The sequence below is a fragment of the Adiantum capillus-veneris genome, chromosome 15 (assembly GCF_014529385.1).
Source record: "Adiantum capillus-veneris isolate H3 chromosome 15, ASM1452938v2, whole genome shotgun sequence".
Classification (NCBI taxonomy): Eukaryota; Viridiplantae; Streptophyta; class Polypodiopsida; order Polypodiales; family Pteridaceae; genus Adiantum; species Adiantum capillus-veneris.
Window position 1 is genome coordinate 55,911,031 of NC_140945.1, and position 23,928 is coordinate 55,934,958.

The window sequence follows — 23,928 nt, forward strand, 5'->3', positions numbered from 1 at the left end:
GACTTGTTCTGCGGAGTGTCTTTGCTGAAAACTGAAAACGTTGGTCTTCTGGTTGTGAAGATCTGCAAAAACGTTGATGGTGTAAGGCTGATGCAAAAACGCTAGGGCTGAAAATGGTTCTTGCTGAGGAAAACTGCTAACGCTAGGGCTGCTCTGCTGTCGCTGTGGAACCTGCTAATGCTGGGACTGATCTACTGTGTCTTGTGCTCGCCGAGGCTGATCTGCCACGAAAAACGCCAAGGCTGTCATGTGGATGTAAAACGCTAGCCTTGCTGCTGTGTTGCAAAAACGCTAGGCCTTGCTGGGGGGGGGGGGGGGGGGGGGGGGGGGGGGGGGGGGGGGGGGGGGTGCCCTGTTGAGAAGGTGCCTGTTGAACCGAAGCTCCTGCTGTCTCTTCTGCCAGAAAGTGCTAGCGCTAGGTTTTCTTATTTACTTGCTTTGGTAATTTTCCCTACCCAGTTCTCAACAAAAGTCACTTAAAAATAACAAGTGAAAAATGTCAAAAATAGAGAAAATGGGTCTATGCACTGTAAAAATGCTCCTGATGGGTTTTGATGGAAATCTGATGATCATGTTGTGTGCAACCAGAGGATATGCGTCTACTCTAAGCGTCTGGACATGCACGGTTTGCGAACAGACTCACAAAAGTGCCAGATCACTTCCTATTCTAGACTGACTCAACTGAACTGAACCCTTATCATGAAGTAGCTTGTCCATGTACACATAGGGTTAGATGTGTCACGTGATAGGTACCAGATTTTGTGGAGACCGCCAACCCTAACCAGCTGAACGAAAGTATTGAACTTTGCAAAGCATGGGGCAAAGTGCCAGGCTAGGAAGCCCTTATCTTCTTTGATGGAGAAGCCAAGGCAAACTTTATTTGAATTGAATTGGCGGCTTGACTTGGAATTACGCCGAAGGAAATGGGGCCACCTTGCATTATCAGGGGTATTTAGGGCACGAGGACTTTTATATCATGCCTTTGGAAGGGTATGACGTCCTTCGAGGAATCCCTTGGTTCCCCAAGAACAGTGCCGTGGCCGATTATAGGGCAAGGAAGGACATCTTGAAGAATGAGGAGGGCAAAGAGATTGTTCTTGATGTAAAAATGAAAGGTGAGTCCGTCCCACTTGATGAAATCCAGTCTTTTTGTTTATTCGATTTTTTTGAAAGAAGTGAATGATGTTCCTCGAAAAAAAGAATAACAAGATCTTTTGCAAGCTCAGGCTGACTGTTTCTCTGAGGTCCTACCAGGCGAGTTGTCTCCTTCACGTCCTTAAGATCACAGATTTGGTTTAATTCTCGGTAGTACATCATTGAACCGGCCACCTTACATAGTTAGCCGAGCCCAAAATGAAGAAATAATGAACCAAAATAGATTCCCCATTCGAGGATTGATGATAATCTTGACAGACTTGAGGGTTCTATGTAACGGACTTGAACACTCCAAGTCAAGAATCAATCACGATAGCACCAAATAACCACTTCAAAACAATTCACAGATCACAATAGATTTGCACTGGCCCGACGGAGTTCCGTGCCTAGAGATATTGGTCCCAAAGATTGGCGCCCCTTTCGGTATTTCTTTATGTATTAATCAATGTCAAAGTACAAGAGAGTGGTTAGGGTTTCACTCTCAGACTCTTTGTCCAGATGCTCTGCAGAGTGAGCCCTTACCACTTATTTAAAGTTTACAAGGGATGCCCAAAAGCATAGCCCCAAAAGCTTCCAGTTTAAAGCAAAAGGGTTACTCTCACAAGCCCTCTTGGGGCTTTCCATTAAAATAAAGCAAAATTCTTTCTCTCTTGCTCCCTCTCACACAATTTGCGTGGAAGAAAAAGCAGCAAATTGTGTTGCTTGGAAGGCTAAAAATCAGCGCAATATCCGCCGTAAAATCTGGAATTTCCGTACTGCTGCCACGTGGCATTTTTGCCACCAAATTTAGGTTTTCAGCCACATTTAGGGTTTCAGCCAGCAGTTAGGGTTAGGGTTTCCAGAAATTAGGATTTCTGCAGATTAGCGGTTTTGGCATAAATTAGGGTTTGTAGGTTTTAGGGTTTTTGGCAAAAATTAGGGTTTCTGCTCTTGGTAGCCACGTCATCACTTTGTGACATACCCCTCTCTTGAAAGCATTGTAATCGCCCTTGATTACGCCTACAAAACAAACAGAGGCCATAAACCGTCTTAGCAGACACTGACTTTTAGTGCCTACGTACTAGGAACACACATATAGGGCATGTACCAATTGACAGGACATCACAGGACATCACATGACATTCAACATTTATTCGGATCTTAGACCATGATTTATCCGCAATGTAGCTAGCAATCGCATCTAGATCCAATCGGGACCTCATTGATGTCCGATTGACTAACCTCTATTGCAAGTTGCAACCATGTCTATTTGAGATCAATCAGACCAAAATGCTGTAGTCATTTCGTCTATCAGTTCCTGCACTTAAAAGAAGTCAAGAACAAATCAGTATCATAATCAGGAATTCCATTTCATAAAATTATACAACAAATACTGTCAGCTTTCAGTATCTCTGAAGCTCAAAGAGACAACAGTGACTCTAGTATCTAAATCAAGGCATCTGTTGACAAAGGAGCGGAGTACTCCCCTCTTGTGCATCCCACTGCACCAGATCTCCGGCCAAGCTAAATTCTGGGTTCCATTTGGAGTAGACTATGCTAAATCAAAAGCATCGAGGTAAAGTTTCACAATCTGAGGAGTATCTGCTAGGTCCTCCTCCTCCATCCACTTCGCATCCAATGCAGGATAGGGCTTGAACTTAACCAAGAACCGCCTTCAGACTTTACCTTTATTCTTTGTATCCTTATGTGCAAACTATTTAGGAACAAGGATCTCCTCGTTTTCTTCCACTTCGGGTTGCTCATTAGGCTCCCCATCTTCAGGCACATCACCTTTAAAAGGTTTCAAGAGACTTACATGAAATGCAGTGTGAATCCTCCAAGTATCTGGCAATTTCAATCGGAAGGAGACATCATTTATCTTTTCAGTGATCTGGAAAGGGTCCGTAGTATCGCATACTAAGCTTTCAGAAAAACCTCTCCTTTCCCTTTTTCTTTCTCAGGCGTGCCTTCTCAAAACGTAAGAGCTCCCAATCATCCTCCTTCAATTTCAAGTCGCGACGATGGCGATCCGTTGCCTTTTTCTGTCGTTCTTGAGACTTCTGCAAAGTCTCACGAACCTTGGCAAAAGCTGTATCTAAGTCTCGCGTATATTTATCCACTTCAAAAATCTTATCTTTCGTGCTTAGGAAGGGTGGAACCTTCGCAGCACCTTCAACAATCTCAAATGGTGCCTTCCCCGTCGAAGTGTGTATTGTGTTATTGTAGGCAAATTCCACCAAAGGTAGGTACTTTTCCCATTGAGTCTTCTGATCTGAGATATAAGCCTTCAATAAATCGAGAACCACTGAATTTGCAATCTCAGATTGCCCATTAGTCTGCGGGTGGTACGATGACCAGAACTATAACCGCGTGCCAATGTTCTCCCAAATTGCCTTCCAAAACAAACTCGTAAATCTGGGGTCTCTGTCGGAGACAATCGTCTCAGGCATGCCATGTAATCTAAAGATCTGGGCCATAAATAGTCTCGCTAAGTGATCCGGCTTGATTGTCTTCTTTACTGGAATGAAATGAGCCTGCTTGCTAAATCTGTCAATAACAGTCTAGATACCATCGTGACCACTTTGTGTTCTCGGGAGATCAAAAATGAAATCCATTGCAATACTTTCCCAAGGGCGGGTGGGTATGGGTAAAGGCTGTAACAATCCTTGTGCCTTATGCCTGTCAAACTTGACCTTCAGGCATACTAAGCAATTGCGCACAAACTCTTCCACATCCTTTTTGAGTCTCGGCAAAAAGAAGTATCTCTCTACCCCTTTCATGGTGGTAGCAATGCCGCGGTGACCCGTAAAAGGTGGACAGTGGCATTCAGTCATAACCTTTTCCCTCAACAGCTGTGTAACGCACAACATGGTTTTTCTCATCAAGTAGCCTTCCCGAATGGAGTATCCTGCTACTGTCTCCCCATCTCGTATCCGTGTGAAAACATCTGCAAAATCTGTATCTGTGGCATACTGGTCGACCATATCCTCGAAGCTCCTATGATGTATCGCGGAAACAGCCATAACAAACAGTTTCCCAGACAAAGCATCTATCACCACATTCTTGTCTCCCTGCACATGGATAATCTGGAAGTGAAACTGTGACAAGATGTTCGCCCACCGCGTGTGCTTTTTCAAAAGCTGCTTTTGTGACAAGAAGTAGCGCAAACTTTGATGCTCGGTAAAGACAGTAAAATACGCTCCGAGTAGGTAATGCCGCCATTGAGTAAGAGCATGGATCACCGCCAAAATCTCTTTCTCATAAATCTGTGCTCTCATCTCCGGCCTTGAGAACAATCGGCTCTCGTAAGCAATGACATGGCCTTCTTGCATTAAGACCGCACCCAGACTATAACCACAAGCATCACAATATATTTCAAATGACTTCTGCAAGTCCAGCAAAGTCAAAACTGGTCGTGTAGTCAATTTCTCTTTCAATGTCTGAAAGGCAGTTACCTTTGTGGATCCCCACAAGAAAGGGACTCCTTTTTGTGTCAAGATATGCAAAGGGGAAGCAACCTCTGCGAATTTTCTAATAAACCGCCTGTAGTACGAACACAGTCTCAAGAAGCTTCTAACTTCATGGACATTCTTCAAATCGGGCCAATCACGTATAGTCTATATATTGGCCGGATCCATTTGCACTCCTGCTGCTGAGACAATGTGTCCCAAAAAGTGTATCTCTGGTAGGAAAAATTCACTTTTCTTTGCATTAATCACTAACTTGTGATCTCGTAATGCGTGAAAGACTTGAAGCAGATGATCTCTGTGTTCTGCCTCATTCTTGGAGAAAACAATGATGTCGTCAAAGAAAGTGCCAACAAATAGCCTGTACTCTCGAAAAATCTTGTCCATCATCCGATTAAATGTCGCAGGAGCATTGGTTAAGCCAAAAGGCATCATCAAAAACTCAAATAACCCAAAAGTCATCCGAAAAGCTGTCTTGTAGACGTCTCCCGGCCCGATCTTGATCTGATGATATCCACTCTTCAAATTAATCCTGCTGAAGCACGAGGATCCCTGTAATCTGTTGAGTATATCATCGATCCTAGGAATCGGAAATCTGTTCTTGATGGTGATTTTGTTGAGAGCTCTATAATCAATGCACATTCTCCAAGATCCGGCTTTCTTCAAAACCAACAACATTGGAGAGCAATACGGTGAAGTACTAGGCTGGACAAGACCCTTTTCCAAGAGGTCTTTCACTTGCTTCATAATCTTTTCATTCTGTCCTCGGCTCACACGGTAAGGTGGCCGGTTCGGTGGTGTGCTTCCAGGTATCAGATCAATGGTATGATCTTCAGGACGAGCAGGTGGTAACTCGCATGGTAGGCCTTTTGAGAAGCAGGCGGCGTGAGAGTGGAGAAAATCTTGGCGTGAGCGGGTTTCGGGGTGGTGTAGTGGTTTTCTGCCACTGCGCATGCACTTCCTGGAAAGAAGTCTCGCTCATATATTTTGCCAATTTCGGATCCTTCGCAAAACTGAGCATCATCTTTGTTGCATCGCCGATCCATTGACGACGCTTCATCTCTCTTTGCTCCACCTGAGTAGGCCGAGGCGGGCCATACTCTCTACCGGAATCTTCGTTGTGATCCCGCATCTCCAGATGAAGAGGGAGTCAATGATCCTTGCGTGAAGCCATAGGTGCCGCGGAAAAAAAATTGGGATCGGATTTCCCGTAGAAGAGAAACCGGCCGTGCTTTGATACCACTGTAACAGACTTGGACACTCCAAGTCAAGAATCAATCACGACAGCACCAAATAACCACTTCAAAACAATTCACAGATCACAATAGATTTGCACATGCACGGTGAAGTTCCGTGCCTAGAGATATTGGCCCCAAAGACTGGCGCCCCTTTCGGTAGTTCTTTATGTATTAATCAATGTCAAAGTACAAGAGAGCGGTTAGGGTTTCACTCTCAGACTTTGTGTCCAGATGCTCTGCAGAGTGAGCCCTTACCGCTTATTTAAAGTTTACAAGGGATGCCCAAAAGCAGAGCCCCAAAATCTTCCAGTTAAAAGCAAAAGGGTTACTCTCACAAGCCCTCTTGGGGCTTTCCATTAAAATAAAGCAAAAATCTCTCTCTTGCTCCCTCTCACACAACCGCGATTTCTGTACTGCTGCCACGTGGAATTTCTGCCGCCAAATTTAGGGTTTCAGCCAGCAGTTAGGGTTAGGGTTTCCAAAAATTAGGGTTTCTGCAGATTAGGGTTTCTGGCAGAAATTAGGGTTTTCAGGTTTTAGGGTTTCTGCTCTTGGTAGCCACGTCATCACTTTGTGACATTCTACTTGCTTTAGCCAAATTGATCTGAAGAGTGGTTATCAGTGTCACAAGCTTGGGCACCCCAAGTCTGGAATCGAGCTCGACACACGAGAGAATCACTTATTCACAACATTAAAAATTAAATTGACACGACCCGACGTAGTTCCGGGCCTAGAGGTGTTGGCCCCAAAACGTGGCGTCCCTTTCGGTATTTCTTTATTATAGCATCGCTGAGAGGGTCTTGCTGGACTTTGCGCTCAAAGAGCGAGTGGTGGCTCTTTGGACAGAGGGCGTAGACTTGCAGGACTCTCCTGCTGAGAGAGTGGCCTCTCGACTTGCTCAACTTAGTCGGCTATTTCTCCAAGAGTCTACAGTGTGCTTGGCTGCAACGAGAGAGTAGCAGCAGCGTCTCTGACGAGGTGTTGCATCCTTGCAGAGGATGCAAGAGCAGTATCAAGACAGTCCTTAGTTAGAGAAGCAGTTATAGTTTGGCTCGCTAGGAGCTTGCCAACACAGAGGAGAGGCACTTGGAGTTTGCTTTTCATCGTCAGGCATCTCAGTGGACCCAGGTGGACGACAGAGTGACAGGGGCTTTCTTTGAGACAGTGGGGCCACGACAGGCGCATGCCATGGTCAGCCAGTTGAGGAGGCTTGACGGGTCAGGTGCTTCAGAGCCAGAGGACATGCGTGCAGTTGCCACACTCTTTTACCGTGACCTGCTGTCAACAGAGCCTCAGTCAAAGCGTCAGGATGCATGCAGAGAGCAGGTGTGGGCATAGATGCCTTGTCTTGTGACTGAGGAGATGCGGCAGAGTCTGGACCTGCCTCTACAGTTCGAGGAGCTCCACGTGGCCCTCAGAGCACTTCCCCGTGGTATCTGTCCAGGTGAGGATGGTTTGACTCCTAGCTTGTTCTTAGAGTACTGGGACGTGCTTGGCTTAGATCTCTGCAGTGCTTTTCAGTATATCCTACACACAGGAGAGATGCTTGAAAGCATGAGTGAGGGCTTGATCTACCTCATTCCCAAGGAGGGTGGCTCCTCGGATGAGATTCGACAGTGGCGGCCCATCACCATCCTCAACTCGGCCTACAAAATTCTTACCAAGGCTCTGAGTTTGAGGATTCAGCCACTTCTAGAGAGCATCATACATGGGACATAGACAGGTTTTGTCAAGGAGCGTAGTATCCTTGACAACGTCTTTACTTTCTGGGAGGCGTTTGTCGTTGTGCGCCTCCGTGGTGAGGATTTGGTGATACTTCTTCTTGATTTTGAGAAGGCCTACGATAGAGTTGACTCGGACTTTTTGGAGGGCACTCTACGCAAGATGGGCTTCTTAGATGCGTGGATGAGAGGTGTGTCAGCTCTCTACAGACGGGCACACAGTCATGTACTTTTTTCAAGTGGTAGAGGAGATCGTTTCTTGCTCACACGTTTGGTCAAACAAGGCTGCCCTCTTGTCCCCTTCCTCTTTCTGTTCTATGCTGAGGCGATGAGCAGGTTTTTGGTTTCACAGCAGGTTGGTCTACATGGCTTAGCGCTCCCTATTCGGGGAGATGAGCTATTGCATGCTGATTTGCTGACGACTCAGCCTTGTACTTGGAGGGCCAAGAGGCCAACCTTCACAGGTGGGAGCAGGCTCTTGAGACCTTTTCTTGTGCATTAGACGCACTGATCAACCGGAGAAAGACAGTGGCTTTCTCGGTTGGTAGTGCTCCTACGCTTGATTGGATGCCAGGTGAGGGTTTCAGATGGATTCCCCGAGGGACTGCAGTTCGGTACTTGGGTTGTCAGGTTGGCTTGGACTTGTCTCCGGAGCAGCAGATTGCTCCCCTCCTTCTGTCCATCAGGAGGAAGTTGTTACATTGGAGCTCCGCACGACTTTCTTTGGCAGACAGAGTTGTAGTGGCCAACCAGGTGTTGTTGGCTACTATGTGGTACATCACTTCTTGTTGGATCTTTTCGAGTTCCTGCATCAGCCAGGTAGAGAGGCTGATCAAGAACTTCCTTTGATTAGGACGTGACACTCAGATAGCCCGGGCCAAAGTGGCCTGGCAGGTCATCACTCTTCCTTGTTCTCAGAGTTTGCCTGAGCAGGAGGCTAGAGGACCGTTTTGCTGTGAGTTTGCTCTGTTCCTGGGAGCAGCTGCGGAGTGGCTTGGAGCAGCATCAATCTACTTGCACGGAGGAGCGCCTGAGACAGCCCGTGGTTTGGAACCCCATGGTTAGCACTCAGAGAGGCCACTTGGTTGGTCGTAGGCCTCATGTTTCTTGGGGTCCCATATTGGCTACAGTTTTCAGGCTTGTCAGAGGAGCTTCAGAGTATCCAGCTTCAGGGCATGAGAGGGATGCAGAGCATGTGTCAAGACATCACAGAGGCAGAACCAGCAGAGTGGCTCACGTCTCTCGAGTCAGCAACGCCCAGATGGATGGGAGCCTTTACGCGACTAGAGGTTCTCATCGCAGTTGGGGCTTGCTTGGGGACTGTTCCCTCCCTGTTTTTCGAGCTACAGGGTGAGGGTCGTTTACACCGTGTTTCAGTAGAGGCCCCACAGGTGGCAGTGCTGTTTTTAGAGGATCCATGTTGAGGGCATTTGTGGGAGGACTTGTGTCATAGATCCTGACCCAGCAGCTCTTGAGACTGGCCATTGGAAACTATGGGCTTGGGAGTGTTGTCTACTGGCACGAGTGCAGTGGGATCTTGGAGAGTGGATTTGGAGGGACCCTTTCTCCTCAGCCGACCATCCAAGCGTCCCTTTCTTTCAGTACACTGTTCGTTTGGGACGTCACATACTTGTAGCACAGAGAGAGGCTTGTCTTGCTGCAGCACCTCATTGGCAGGAGGAGGGTCTCACAGCTGAGTTCTTGTCAGCTTTCTGGCCGAGGTTGTGGGACTTCAGACAGGCGCGGCGAGTTACTTTGTTCCAGTGGTTGGTTGCACATCGGGCTACAGCAGTTGGGAGCTGGCTTGTACATAGTGGTCTCTTGGCAGCATGTGCAGCTTGTGACCATCTTGTGGAGAGTTCTTGGCATTGTCTTTGGGATTGTCCTTTGGCATAGCAGGTTTGGCTTCGTGTCCTTCGGTTGATGCTAGCTCTTTCCACGGCACGGCGGTACACTTGGGGGGCAGCTGCTTGGTCCACTCTCACGGGCCCGGTGCTTTAGTTCGAGCTGTCCTCCACCAACAGGATGATAGTGATGCAGGGGGGTCGACCTACACCCCAATCTGCTATAGAGCTTACTCCACAGGAGTGGTGCAATGAGAGAGAGGAGTGTTGGGAGCTCATTTGTGGTGTGACACTCTGGTTCATTTTGCGGGCAAGTGCTTTCGTATCTTTGAGGCTTGCCCTGTACCACCAGCAGAGACTGTTCGAGATCTTTGGCTAGAGCTGTCCATGCTCTCAGAGGACAGTTCGAGAGACTCCAGGGCAGCTCCGACCACATGCGGGAGCGTAGAGAGGCTTTCCTTCGACTGTGGCGCCCTTGGCCTTTCTTCACCATGGTCCAAGGTGTGATGAGATTGCACTACTGTCCACCTGTGTGGCTTTTCCCTCCTCCCATCTCTTGATTTAGCCTCATTGTACATATGTTGTTTTTTCATTGGGAGAGTCTCTCCTTATGATTGTTGTAGCCCTCTCTAGTAGAGGTGGTTGTAGCCCTATGGGCAATTAGTTTCATTAACTAAAGGAAGGATCTTTTTCTTTGAAAAAAAAAGGAAGATTGACGGCCCAAATAACCGATGTAGTCAGTTCCCTTATTGCACTTCTTCAATTTCTTCTTCGATGGTTTCTTCGATGGCTGCTTCGTATCCTAAAGCTGATTGATTTGGGTTTGGACCACATCATGGAGTTCTTCTTGAGTGAACATCCCTGGAGTAGGAGGTTTCTTGATTGCCGGTTTGATTGGTGGCTCGACGGCTTTCTACCACTGGGTATGCACTTCAGCTATCGAGTGCTGGGTCAAAATTTTTGCATAGTGGGGATCCTTGACTAACTGAAGCATCTGCTTTGCTTACTCGTCAACCTGCTCTGACGACGTTGCATCTCCTTGAGTTCATATTGTGTGCGCCGGGGTGGCCCGTACTCATTCTTTGCTAAGTCGCTTGAATTTTCCGTGCTTCCTCTCGCCTTAGCGGTGGCAAAAGGGGTCGACTAATTCTTTTCGGAATCCATAGGTGCCACGAGAAGAAGGATCCGATTTCTTGGTAGAAGAGAAATCGGCCGTGCTTTGATACCACTGTAACAAACTTGCACACCCCAAGTCTAGATTCTATCGCGACACAATAGAGATTCACTTAAAATACTTCACAGTTATTGAGTTGACATGGCCTGGCGTAGTTCTGTGCCAAGAGAGATTGGCCCCAAAGACTGGCGTCCTTTCGGTACTTCCTTTTATATTAATCTTTGAGCAAAGTACAACTCCTGCGGGTGCTCGCTCTCAGACTCTGCGTCCAGATGCTTTGAGAAGTGAGACCCCCTTGGGCTTATTTATTTTTACAAGGGATGCTAAAAGCATAGCCCCAAAAGCAGTAAACTCAAAAGCAATACTTCCAAAAGCAACTCGGCCAAAATCTGCCAGCAAAAAGAAGTCAGCGCAACTGGTGGAATTCCGTACAGTTCTGCCACGTCAGCAGCAACAAAACAGCGGCATTTCCGTACAGCCACGTCAGCAGCCAGTCAGCGTGTTTTTTGGGGTCCTTACGGACTGCCTGCCACGTCATTGTCCATATAGTATGTCACTGTCGTACTGTTATGCCACGTCATCATACTACCGAGCGGTAGGACATGCCACGTCACCACTTTGTGACAGGTTGTACGGATTTTGCAATTACGCTGGTTGCTTTTTGGAATCTCCAACGCTAGCTTTTGGGTGAAAGTGCTATTGAACTGTTTGATTTTGGGGCTCTGCTTTTGGGCATCCCATGTACTATTTATAAGAGCCCTTGGGGCCTCTCTCTGCAGAGCATCTGAGAGCAGAGGTCCCTCGGGAGTTGTACTTTGCAATGATTAATAATAAAGTAATACCGAAAGGGCTGCCAGACTTTGGGGCCAATACCTCTCTAGGCACGGAACTATGCCAGGACTATGCCGCGCTTCTCTCTCTCTCTCTCTCTCTCTCTCTCTCTCTCTCTCTCTCTCTCTCAAAGTTCAGTGATTTTGAAGTTTCTATTTGTGTGTTGTTAATTTCTCGCTCGGAGTGTCCAAGCCTGTGACAGCATGTAGCTCTAGGATCAAAGAAAACTAAGGCTTTTTTTCCTTTTCCTTGTCCCCAAGATTTACGAAGTTCTCGGGACGGATAAGTGGTGACAATTCCAATCATATAAAAAATCAACCCCACAAGGGTTTCACCTATTCCCATTGGGGGCCAGGGAGAGGGGGGGGGGGCGGTGTGCTGTCGCTGAATTGGCCGGGCTGGGATACCACATTGCCTGAGTGGTACCAAGACAGAGAGCGCAGACCACAGCCTATGCACTATAGGCCCTTATTGGTGCACACAATAGGCCCTTATTGGTGCACACACACACACACACACACCTGCCCCCAAAAAAAAAAAAAAAAAAAAGAAGAATAATAAAAAAAGGCCTCATAGTCTCACACACCCTATAGCCCTCAGCCCTGCCGCCTGCCCCAGCCGCTCTGTGATACAGTTCAAAATTTCCCATCTCTGACAGCCCTGTCCGCCCCTAAGTGCTCACCCTTCTGGCCTAGTTAAAGGAGCTCCATCTCTGTGTCTTTTATGAGCCTCATGGCTCAGGTCAGGCTATGCTTCCATCTAATTACCCACATATGGTCATGTTTGCATCCATGATGCAGGTAAGGTTTTACCGTTTTTACATGGTTAGCTCTCTTGAGTGTGAAAATCTCCATGCAGTGCACAACTGACAAACTACCTACTTAAGATTAGCATAGTTGCCAAAACGTTTTGACACATTAGTAGACGAGCAATTTCTATTACTTGGGGCTGTAAAGTTAGCATTAATGTGTGGTAGCGTGCTGTATGTTTCATTTTCTTTAATATCCTCCGAAGGGGTGAAATTATTTCCATAATTTACTTCCTAAGGGGACACATTATAGAAATTTACATATTTTGTTTTTGTTGCAGCTTGGTGTGGATGATCTCCCAGAGCAAGTGGACCCTGATATGCTTCTAGATGAGGAATTTCTTCGTAGATTCCACCACGCTTTGCTAGAGGTTTGTTCAACAATTTATGTATGTGGATGGGCTTGATTGTACCCTTGGGTCTGCTTTAAAGATTTTGTTCTGCATTATTCCCTTTGTGTAGGTACACCTGGAAGAAGGTGTGTTAATCTGTCCGGAAACAGGTAGACGCTTTCCAGTCAGCAAGGGAATCCCAAACATGCTTCTTAATGAAGATGAAGTATAAACTAGCTTTTAAAACTAGGCAAAGGGAGGCTTGCCAACGACTTGGTTGCTTTTAAAACTAGGCAAAGAGTGTGCGTAGAGAGGGCTTGCTTGCTGCTTGGGTTTTCCATTTGGCATTTAGGGTTTTGTAGCATACTGTCTCTGGTGAGCCATCATTCTAGCAGATTTGTGCAAGGACCTGCCTACTAAAAGGAGTTCTGTAAAGGCTTTTGTTAGCAATAAAGTTTTAATGCATTTTTGCAGTTCTTTTCTGTGTGAAAGTAGCGAATCGTCTCCTGGTCTCTTTTTTGGGTGTCTTGCTTTTCTACAAGATAGTTCAAGTCTCCCCTATTGCTTACAAATTCGCTCACAAATTTCTCCTTAAAGACCATATTTAAGAGAATTTTTTCTGCGCCAACAAGCAAGCACTTTGTGAGATGGGGGAGAGAATAATTGAGTTTTTAAAAGGTGTATAAGCTGGTCTATGCCAAGGGGAACTCTGGAAGAAAAACTTCATAATCACTGCCTTCATGTCATGCAGCCTGATCTACTCAAGGTGCAGTTTTTTAAGGAGAAACCTAGAGGAAGCATGATATAGCCAGTCAAATTTTACGCAGCAGCCTCTGGTACAAGCAAACAAGTGTAGCACTTGAAGAATACCCATTGGACATGTCTACAAGCTTTGCCTCCATCCACCATCAAGCCATAAACTCCATGTATTTGAAGAGAGACGAAACCCTGCACACCTTGTCCTGGGGAAAAGCAAATAAATATTACAACAAAACAGTTCTCACTTGTGACGGTTTGATACTTACTGTGGGATTGCTAAAACTCAAGCTGCTCGTAATTCGAGTGACCGGGAGCCCAAATTGAGAGATGTACTTAGTCTAATTTTTAACCAAAGCTTTATAATTTTGAAAGTGAGTAAACACCCGACTTTTCTTCTCCATGACATATACCCATACTTTTCTTGTATGCTTGCATAAAAACCACCTCTCAGTTTCATGATTTTTCGAAAAATTCCTCAGGTCGTTGAGGTACTCTTTCCCTCTTAAATATTTGACATTAGAAACCGACCCAAGCTTTTGTACATGTCTGTTTCTCAACTGCATCCTTATAAATCTAAGAGTGAGGAAACGCCTCATTTTCTCCTCCTTGAGATACACTCACATTTTTGTTGTATGGTTGTCAAATGACCTATACACTCCTACATCTATCCATAGATACAGCCTTTGGAAGGCCCCATACATCAGAATGTACCAACTCCAAAATGTTATTACTTACATGTCTAGGCTTTCTCACACCTTTCCTTGTTGTAGCCACGACTCGTCTTAAACACTAATAAACCTATAACAAGATTTTTTCTGCCTTTGCACACTTGCATGCCAATATACTCATGCCAAATATTAAAATATGCAACCAACTTTGGATACTTGTGCATGGCAGGTTTCCTCTTAGGCACATCTGCGTCAAGAGTAAAGAATTTTCCACATCTTTTCCTTGTGCAAGTCACAGTTCCATTCCTTTTGCATTCTCCTATATACAAAACCATTTGAACTGTACCTTACCTACGAACGGCCAGTCTATTAATATACAATTGTACATACAACACATTTGTAAGGTACTTGACTTTGGAATTTGTCATAGATAGTGACAGATTTCATGTATGCACAATATGATGTGCACTATCATCCTCAATTCAAGGACTCAAGATTTTGCAAAGTCCCTAAATCTTTCACCATAATTGGCCATGGGACTTGATGCACCCAAATCCGCATACCATACATTATCTTCGAAATTAGATACATTTAGAGACAATATTCATCATGTGCTACAATATGATCAACCTCTCTAGCCCATCTACACCCCTGCTACTCGTATAATTATTTTGCTTTCTTTGCAATCATATATTCAAAGAGGACTTACTTGCCACATGTCCAATATACTCTGCTATTATTATTTGTGTTATTTTTTCCGACTTTTTTTTTTGGCTCACCTTGCCTTCGTAATTTTCTCTACCATGTGTATTGTGCCTTCGAGGGTCATAGATATGTCGATTGCTTGATTTTGATTTTATCAACCATGGCCACTTCCTTGAACTACACCTCATCTTCTACATCTACCTCTTTTGTTGTAGAAGACCTCTTCAAAATTGTATGCACCTTGTGAAGATGCTTTTTTATCAATATTCTCCTTCACAAGCATTGTAGACATAAAATTTGTAAAACTTGAATGTTCTCCAAAGTGCTGGCACGTTGGTCCTAAATCTGGTTTCAGCCTTGTCATCATTGCCAATGCAAGGAATTCACAAATAAAGCCTTTGTTTTCAACACATAGTGTAAGAAACAAGGGAATTGTGACCTAAGGATGCATAATCTCCACCTAGCCTCTCCTGATATAGGCCGGCTATGCCCCTATACTTAGGACCCCTTGCCATGCATCCACTAGGAATAGGGATCCCTCTAACGCATATTTCCGTTGGCTCCTAGCCCTCAGTTGTAGGCTCCTAGCCTTTAGTACCTTTTTCTAGACATTACTCTTCCCTTAAAGGAGAGTTTTCATCCTTGAAAACATCAGTGGAATTTTTTTTCCTAAAGCACCAACTATTTGTTCATAGCAAAGGTTGAACATTGTAAAGCTGTATGATTGCATTTAGATTGATGCTAGATTCTTTAAAGCGACTGTCCCTTTGGCCAAAAAGGACCATAGACTCATAACAGAGCCTACCTCGGTCGAGAGCCTATTCTTGAAGCAATTTCTTTTGGAAACTTGGAATGCTTACATATTAGCACAGATCGGTTAAGCAAATGATTAGAAGTTGGACTTTGCTTGAGACATTTTTTTTATTTTATGTCTGTAAATCTATACACTTGGCTTACATCTATACACGCAAACAATCGAGGCCTATACTGCTACACAAGTTTCTATTTGAATAACAAAAATGTGATCTTGCATTATAACTTAGCTACACACTTGTAGTGTTCTCATCGAGTGAGAATGGAACTTTGTATAAAGTTTGACCAAGAATAGTGTTTGTTTCCATCTTTTTCATGGCTTATTTTTGGTAGTATGTCTTCTTATCCTTTATTTTCATGTCTATAGCACTTTAGGCATTTATAAAAATTAACTCTCTTATAATTGGAAATTATGCATAGGTTTTATGGGACGTCAATTTTGGTGTTGGTAGTAGCTAACAATGTGATATCATGTCTACTAAGTCATATAATTAAAAACAAAGCGCTCCTTCTTGTTTTTAAAGCCTCCTTTTATGGATTCAAAAAACACAAAAAGTTAAAAATTGTACAGTAGTTACAGGAGTGATGTATGATATTGCTTGTTGAATATAGATACGACTCATTTCTTAAAGTTGATGCGTTAGTATTTTAAGATGGCTTTTGATTCTATAACCTTTTAAAGCAAACACAACCTTGCATTCATGCATTAAGTTTCATAGCTTTTCTATGATACATAGGGAAACACCCATTCAATATAAGCTATGAATAAAGAAGAAGCATTCAAGGGAAGATAAATTTTCACATGGAGATAATGTATTAAGTTGCAAATTTTCCATGCAAGAATCATCGGTAAGGAAGGCACAAAATTTAAAGTCATATTAAATGTGCTTAAAGTTAGACATAAAGATAGATCCAGTCATGCCTTCCTCTCACCCTCTCTTTCTTTTCACTTTTTTTTGTGTGTCCAATGGTATTGAAGCAAAGGGTGGTAGACAGGTTACCTTGAGTAATAGGTCTTCGGTTCAAGACTGATTGGACCTTTTGAGGGTTGGTAGAGTAGATCCTATAATGTTAAATTATATTTTCCTCTTCTTCTTCTATGATATGCACGTGGGGCAAGAGTCTAGCCAGTATTTTGCCTCAAAGATCTGCCCCACAAGCCTTGAAGTCAAAACCTATAACTGGAATAGCCTTTATGCCACACTTGATACTAGAACAAAACTTCACCAAATGCTTTTAAAGCCAAAGATACTGCCTTCTTTCCTTGAAAATTTTAGTGCATTTGAAAATGTTAAAGTTACTTGGAAGGTATATCTTAGAACGTTGTGGTTGTTTGCGCTTTGCCAAGCTTATGAACCCCACTTCAAATTGTAAGTGGGGTGTCTCAAAATCTTTCTCCCTTTCCCTTGCCTCTTGTTTCCCTCCTCTTGCTCATCTCTTTTCCCTAAACTTTTTAACCTTTCTGGGTGAGAGCTAGCAAGCTGACGAGGGAGAAAGACTCTCCAACCGTCAGCAAGCCAATGGAGGGCAAGAAGCAAAGTTTCCCTTTGGGGGAGTAAAAAGACTTTCCATGCCATGTCATTTATTCCATGTCTCCTAGTTAGTCACGCACCTGAAAAACCGCAAGGGAGTGGTTTGAACCTATCGTAACCCGTGGCTATGGTTCAATCTAGGTATCCAAGTTCATGATCGGTTTGATTGGATATTTATCATTGACAGACTAAAAAGTGTAAAGACACGTGCACACGGGGGGCCTGTAGACATATAACAAGCCTAAAGAAAGGAAGGCATCTACAAATCCGAGAGAACTCTGTGGCAATAGACTCCACAATGTAGAAGTGATTTTCCTCCTCCAACTTCCAAGGCAGGCTTTTGCCAAGTGTGCGCAAGCAATGGATAACTTCAACTAATCACTTCATTAAAGTCAAAAGCATTAAAAGCAGCTTTGTCATGAGATTAGACAGTCGGCACTTCTAACTAGTCACAAGTCTCAAATTTCCTGATGTATGTTCCGCACATTTCAAGTAGTAATCATTCCCCAGCTACCCGGCCAGACCATATTAGCAAAGAACTATTGGTCCAGGAATCGAATTGTACATAAGTGCTTTATAATCTTGGAAAGCTGAATCAAGAAAGATGCTATTTGAGATAATCACCAGCTTCTTAATACTTTGAACTTCTCTCAGTATAGAGTAACACTAGTCCGTAGCTAAAAGCTGGCGAGTTGTAGCCAACGCCACTCCCAATCATGGCCATGGCTTCCAACAGGTAAATTATCAATTGCTAATGACCATTGTAGGTATATGTTAACAAGCTATGAATGAATTTCTTCTCCAATATCTACTCAAAGAAAGAAAAAAACCAACACCTCAGAGACAACAGATCTCATTACAACTTGCTCCCCTACTAAAAAAAATCCACGGACGATAGATCTCATTACCAATTGTAAAGAATTTCCTCAAATCTAGAGACAGCATAGTGAGCTAGAGCTTATTCTCTGAGAATGAAACGAGCGTAATGCATGCAGTCTATTTCATCACAAAACAGAAACAACATATTTCAACATCCCTTTTCTTCGAAGAGGCATCAAACTTGAAAATCAAAAACCCATGGAGAACAAACAAATTAAGAGTATACAAAGACTTACTCTCATGTTCATGTGAGGATACTATCTAGATAGGGACATCTAAATGGAACTTTTGGAGTCAAAAGAGAACCAAACTTCACTCAATGCTATATTGTCTCATATCATTCAACTTGATCCTCGCCACAAACTTACAAAGAAGATCCAAGTGGATCACATAAAAGTTGCCTCCAACAATGTGATGCCATAAATTCATGTTGAACTTAAGCTGACAGAACACTCAGTATAACAATCAGAAACCTTGTATTACCACCACAGTAAACCACAAAATGCTGCGACTGTTCATAAATGTAAGAGTGCAGTACAAGCCCAAGAGGAGGGGGGGGGGGGGGGGGGGGGATACTGAAAGAGAGAGAGAGTCTCCATCACTAAAGCCATTCCTCTACATCCATGCAGTCAAAAAATAGAAACAAGGAGCCGAAGACTCAAAATAAATCAAAAATGCATGTATGTGAAGTTACTATGCCCATGCTTTATTTAAGCACCCATTGAGGGTATAGCCCATTTTCTTCAACCTCCAAATTCTGACAGGTAACAAGTGAGCGACTTGTACTAAACCACCTGTATAGCACTCAAAGTAGAACCAGCCTTTTCCGGGAAATTCCAAGTATCCTTCCCACAGAGTGAGGGGAATGAAGAATCCATGTTTTCCATGGGAATCTTTTCTAGCCTTGCCTCGCAATCTGCAGCCCCCGAATGCAGTCCAGATTCGCCAGCACTACTATGTACCTCAATCCCTTTGACTGACTTTAACTTGGCCAGTTCAATCCGCCTTCTCTCTGCTCTTGATCCAATAACTTGTCCCAGGATTGATGCTGCAAATGTGTAAGCCATAACATATTTCGGCATATGTACAGCTTTGCGCAACATAGCAATGAATGGCACTGACGCATGCACAGCAGTAAACCAAGCCGGAGAAAACTTTTCGGTATGCTCCCTCCATATCCCCAAAGGCACATTTAGAGCCATGCCTAGCAATCCAACAGCTAGCACTCGACTGGGCAAAGGTTGTGGTTTTAAAGCCTTCACAGCTGCTGTTCGAGCAAGAGCTGCACGAGCAGCAACAATGGCAGGCGGGCACCGCACCTTTAAACCAGGAGGCGGCTGTAGAACCTTGGCAACCAGCGGAAGCACACCACTTACAGCTCTGAAAGATTTGGCAATTGGGCAATTTCCTGTCTGCAGCCAGTCATTACTCCAAGCTTCATGCTCCTGCACAAACATATGTTGAAACAGGTAAACCAACAGGGCGACTATTCTCGAGAATAGGAAAAAATAATCAGAAGATGCCCAAGAAAAAGGAACGAGTTCTTTTATCCAATATTACACGTGCTCTTGTGCATAAAAGCGAGCACATAGCAGTAACCGACATTAACTTGGCAAACATCCAAACTTGAGGAGAAGAAAATTTCCAACAAAATACTGGCCCATGAATGTAGTAGCGAGAAAAGCTACTTTCGAAAGCTCATTCTGAAGTTGCAGACTGCAGGTTAAAGGACACCTATTTGCTGAGTATGATTGAAAGAGCCCTGGTTTGTTCAAGGCAGCACGGGGGTGTGTTGGTCATTTGCAGACAGTTACAAAGACCTACAGCCGCGCATTGTTACTATAAATAACAGATATGTGCCCCACTTTCTTCTACTGGGCATTTAGAGGCAGATGGTTTTCACCTTCGATTACTATCATGACCCTGTTGGCTACTGAAGGAAGACGCCAACGCATAATCAACAAATTGATTTACCCTTTCCTTATTTATCAAGTAAGCATACATATACCTTCATAGTTCAGAATAGTCTGAACTCATGAATTATAAGAGGGAATAAAGCATTCATAAAACTATAAAAGCAAGGACACAAGAAAAGAAAAGATAAAACAAAAACAAACAAACTAACTAAATCACTTTGTTTGCTACAAAACAAAACTAAATAAAACAAAACATTATTAACTTAAAAATGTTTTTAGAAAAGGCATGCGTAAAATAAGTTGACGCAACTTACTTGAATTAAAACAAGTACTCAACTTTAAGCAAAAAAGGATAAGACATCTTAAAAACTTAATCCTAGAAATCAAACTTCACACAACAACTTCTAAAGGAACACATTCAAGTAAGCCTTGATGTTCAGGTTTCAGAAAATAAATATCTTTTTTGTTGATTGTTTAGAAATCTGGATAGTCACAAAAGAAGCCCATCATTCTGCTGCTATACAACAATTATGACTGCTGTTCAATACAAATAATGCTGCAATGAACTCTGTGAAATGGTGAAAAAAATAATAATGTTCAAAACTTAGAAATCATTGTACAAATCGTCCAAACTAAAGGACAAAGAAGACAAACACAGCCATACGCACAAGAAAAATGGCCTTTTTAAGCTTTTCCCAAGCTGAACGAAAAACAAGTGAAATGGCTGCAATCAACAAAAGCGTTAACAAAACGAACCAAAAAAAAAACAAAAACCAAACAATATAGCCTCAGAACTACAGAGACCATTTGCAATGACACTAATGATAATTTTGCCATGACAGCATCAAGGGACTTGAAGGCACCACCTTATAGGAGAAACATAATTATCAGAACTGCAAGCTCAGTAGACACAATAAATGCAAAACAAGGCAAACAAGACAGCACCTAAATATTACAAGTAAAGCCCATACTTGAATAGTTCATAACGATAATAAGCTTCAAAGGACGATTCAAGAGGGACCTACAAACATATTGAGGATCGACTGAACTTACCGAAGAAGCTGGTCGTTTCTTCTCCTCCTCATACTGTTTCTCCTTTTTCTGAGGTTTATTGTTCTTCTTTGCCTGTAATCTCTTTGACATAAACGCATCAAAGCCAAATGGACCGGATGCTCCTAGTGCTGATAAGCTTATGGCTGCTGCAGAAGCTGCTAAAGGATGGAATTTTATACTAGAGGCTTGTTCCTCAACATTTTTACCTCCCAATTGAGAGTGCTGCGACAAGGGAACCACCCCATTTTGGCCATGAAATAGCTTGAAAGCCAGATCAAAGTTAGGGCCATCCTCAAATATGGGACCATGATTTCCTCTCACCTGTAAATCACACATTCAAAATAAACAAGATAAGCATTCTTAAGACATTACTCTCACGCAAACTCAGTAGAATCTAAAATCAAAAAACAAAGAGAAAAAGCAATGATGGTACAGAGAAAAGAATTAAAAAAAAGCCAATAGTGCGCCCATTGGCATTATAAAGGTTCATCCCCTAAGAGAACACCCCACAAACGGAGCTCCTCACGGCTAGAAGCAATATCCTACAAAACTGCATAGGGTTCACAAGGACTAACACATAATTTCTTGTTTGGAAATATTCTCTTTCTCATACTCATACTCGTATGCAAGTATGTTTTAAATACATTATTCTAAACCGAAACAAAGTTAGACCTAGCCATTGTGTAGGAACTAGTCACATTTGGTTTAAACACTTTCATAGTATGCCATTTCCACAATCTTCATTTGCATCTTCAAGCTCACTGACTTTTGTAGCATTCACACAGCAAAAGAGCTTCCACTTACCAAGCAGGTGAAGAGTCGTTCCCACTTGGGAAAAATTCACACGAAATTGTTCTAGTGCCATCGTTAAAAGAACCTATTTTGCCACTGAGGCTCCTCTCTCTCTCTCTCACTCACACACACACACACACACACACACACTCAAGATCTGCAATACCGATGCATAAGCGTGCAAAAACGTAAACAAATAGAGAAGCATACCGGTGCAGGAAATCTCGAGAGAGACGAGAAGGAGAAATTGGTTGAGACGCCAATGTTCCTGAGAAAAGGACACATCTGGACGCCTTCAGACACCATCCGATCGAAAGAAACACCTTCGCCATGGCGATCGGCAGGACAGAAGGACTCCATAGCGGACGAATAATGGCAGACGAGATGCGCGCAGGAAAGAGGCCAAAAATGAGTGATGTTAGGAGTGTTTCGGGGCGAAATACAGAAAATATTTGGCGTTAGGCACGCAGTAAACGCGTGCTCCACTGGAGTCTCGACCTTTTAATTTTTCAACCCGCCTACTTTCGACCGTCACGTTCCCTTGGAATGATTCAACAATTTCAACCAACACACAGTGACACACTTTAAAATGACCACGTCCAGATTCTCTAGAACTACCCCCGCACTAAAGGCCACCAGTGACCAGATCTTTCATGAAGGACCCGTATTAAAGACGATCTCCTGAGATCTACGGTCACCAATTGCACCTTGCGAGATGCGAGGTAAACTTGGCCGTTTGATTTTCAAAGAGTGTGTCCTAGCCTAGTTTTTTACTTTTGCTTGCAGATGTTCACTTTTCGAAACCGGGGGCCGTGAATATGCACGCTTTTGCTTGACGTCCATTCACCTCGAGATTTGTATGTGTAGTTTAGAAGACCGTCGATTCCATGACGGGGTCTTCATTAAAGACCATGTGGCCTTTAGTGCTGAGCCCCCCCCCCTCGAAAATTGATCGATTGTTGCAGTCTCATCAAAGAACTTATGCACGTTTTCTTGGTCGTTAAAAACTCCTAATGTATTTTACTATGTCAGCCAAACAAACCTTGTGATTGTGTTCGAAATGAAGGCCTCCACAACAGGGTCTCACCTTGCTCACTACTACATCAACGGCACCTAAATCGTGTTCTTAATGAGGTCAATGATGTGAGTAGCCTGCCTTCTGTAGAATTCTCTATCGAGGTTGTGGTCTGCCACCCTCGTCTATAAATGCCACAGGATGGGAGTCGAAGGATCTACATTGGAGAGCGTGATCGATGGAGCGAGAGCCCTTTGAGCCGTCAGATCAACGCGGGCGGGGGGGGGGGGGGTTATAGTTATGGAGTCATGATGCCTGCAACCAATCACAATAGGTAGGTTGGATAGGGCGTGAGAGTGATGAGTGGGAGGTCTAGGACTTGAGGCGCAATCGCAATGGCGGGGAGCCTTAATTTCTTTTATCGCATCTAGATGGAATCAACGACAGATTAAACCTTTGTCGTAGATCCCTCGAGTTTGGAGCGGGGCATTTGTAGACAATGATCTGCCACCACCACCAGTAGAGTGAAGAACTGATGTTCAACTCGTTACCCCATGGCAACTTAACCCACCGACCACTCCTCTAGAAAGTTCTTTTTGGCTCCTTAGTGAAGGACGGACTTAGGCATACCTTTTTTGGCCTGCCCAAATGGCAAAGGCTATAGAGATCACTTCTCTTTTTGCTGACTAAAATAGGAATAAAATTGAGTTGTATTATCAAGTATTTTTTGATAGACTTAAAATGTTGAGTGGTTGAAATAAGATAGTGGGCACTCATTGAAATGAAGAGTGTGTAAATCTAATGATGATGGACATGTCTTGAGTTTTGAAAAATGAAATTAACTCTCATATATCAAAGAAAAGATTTTGTGTTGCCCAATGTGTTAGAAAGCATGAAACTTGAGAGCCTTATATGTTAAATGATAAAGCTTAGAGGCTCCACAAATCCCAAGAGTTACTTCTTCATTTTGAAATTTGAGAAGTTCTTTTACCCATCTTTTCATTTTGAGAATTTCATTCACGGTTGAAACTTGAGGTAATAACTAAAGTTGTCATTTTTGTTGGTTAAAACTTTATAGAAAGAATTTATCCTTTAGAGCCTTAATCTTTAAAGATTTTTTTTTAGAGATTTTAAACCTAATCCAATGAGGAACTAATTTTTTTTTAATTAGAAGGTAAAAATTTGAATTAAAGAAAGTGAAAATGTTACATGGATCCACAGGTAGGGGGAGGGTCACCCCGAGACGT

General features: G+C 43.5%; 2 protein-coding genes across 2 annotated transcripts in view; one reads left to right on the forward strand and one right to left on the reverse strand.

Annotated features, from left to right (window-relative positions):
- Positions 1-13,031, forward strand: part of LOC147440709 (multifunctional methyltransferase subunit TRM112 homolog A-like) — a 44,424-nt gene extending 31,393 nt beyond the window's left edge. The window contains exons 2-3 of the mRNA XM_086482556.1: positions 12,499-12,588; positions 12,680-13,031. Coding sequence (XP_086338682.1) covers positions 12,499-12,588; positions 12,680-12,781 — 192 coding nt within the window. The 3' untranslated portion in view covers positions 12,782-13,031. The remainder of the gene's footprint in view (positions 1-12,498; positions 12,589-12,679) is intronic.
- Positions 13,032-18,503: 5,472 nt separating this feature from the next.
- Positions 18,504-22,133, reverse strand: LOC147440710 (uncharacterized). The gene is made up of 3 exons (XM_086482557.1): positions 21,877-22,133; positions 20,875-21,195; positions 18,504-19,350 (listed from the first exon to the last, which is right to left on the reverse strand). The coding sequence occupies exons 1-3, from the start codon at positions 22,024-22,026 to the stop codon at positions 18,691-18,693; spliced, it is 1,131 nt and encodes a 376-aa protein (XP_086338683.1). The 5' UTR covers positions 22,027-22,133; the 3' UTR covers positions 18,504-18,690.
- Positions 22,134-23,928: the final 1,795 nt, after the last annotated feature.

Bases quoted from the DNA above. Each gene is read 5' to 3' on its own strand.
- LOC147440710 (XM_086482557.1), bottom strand. From the start codon at position 22,026: ATGGAGTCCTTCTGTCCTGCCGATCGCCATGGCGAAGGTGTTTCTTTC. The intron at 21,196-21,876 runs GTATGCTTCTCT...TGTGATTTACAG, and splicing joins TCTCGAGATTTCCTGCACCG to GTGAGAGGAAATCATGGTCC. The intron at 19,351-20,874 runs GTAAGTTCAGTC...ATGTTTGTGCAG, and splicing joins AGAAACGACCAGCTTCTTCG to GAGCATGAAGCTTGGAGTAA.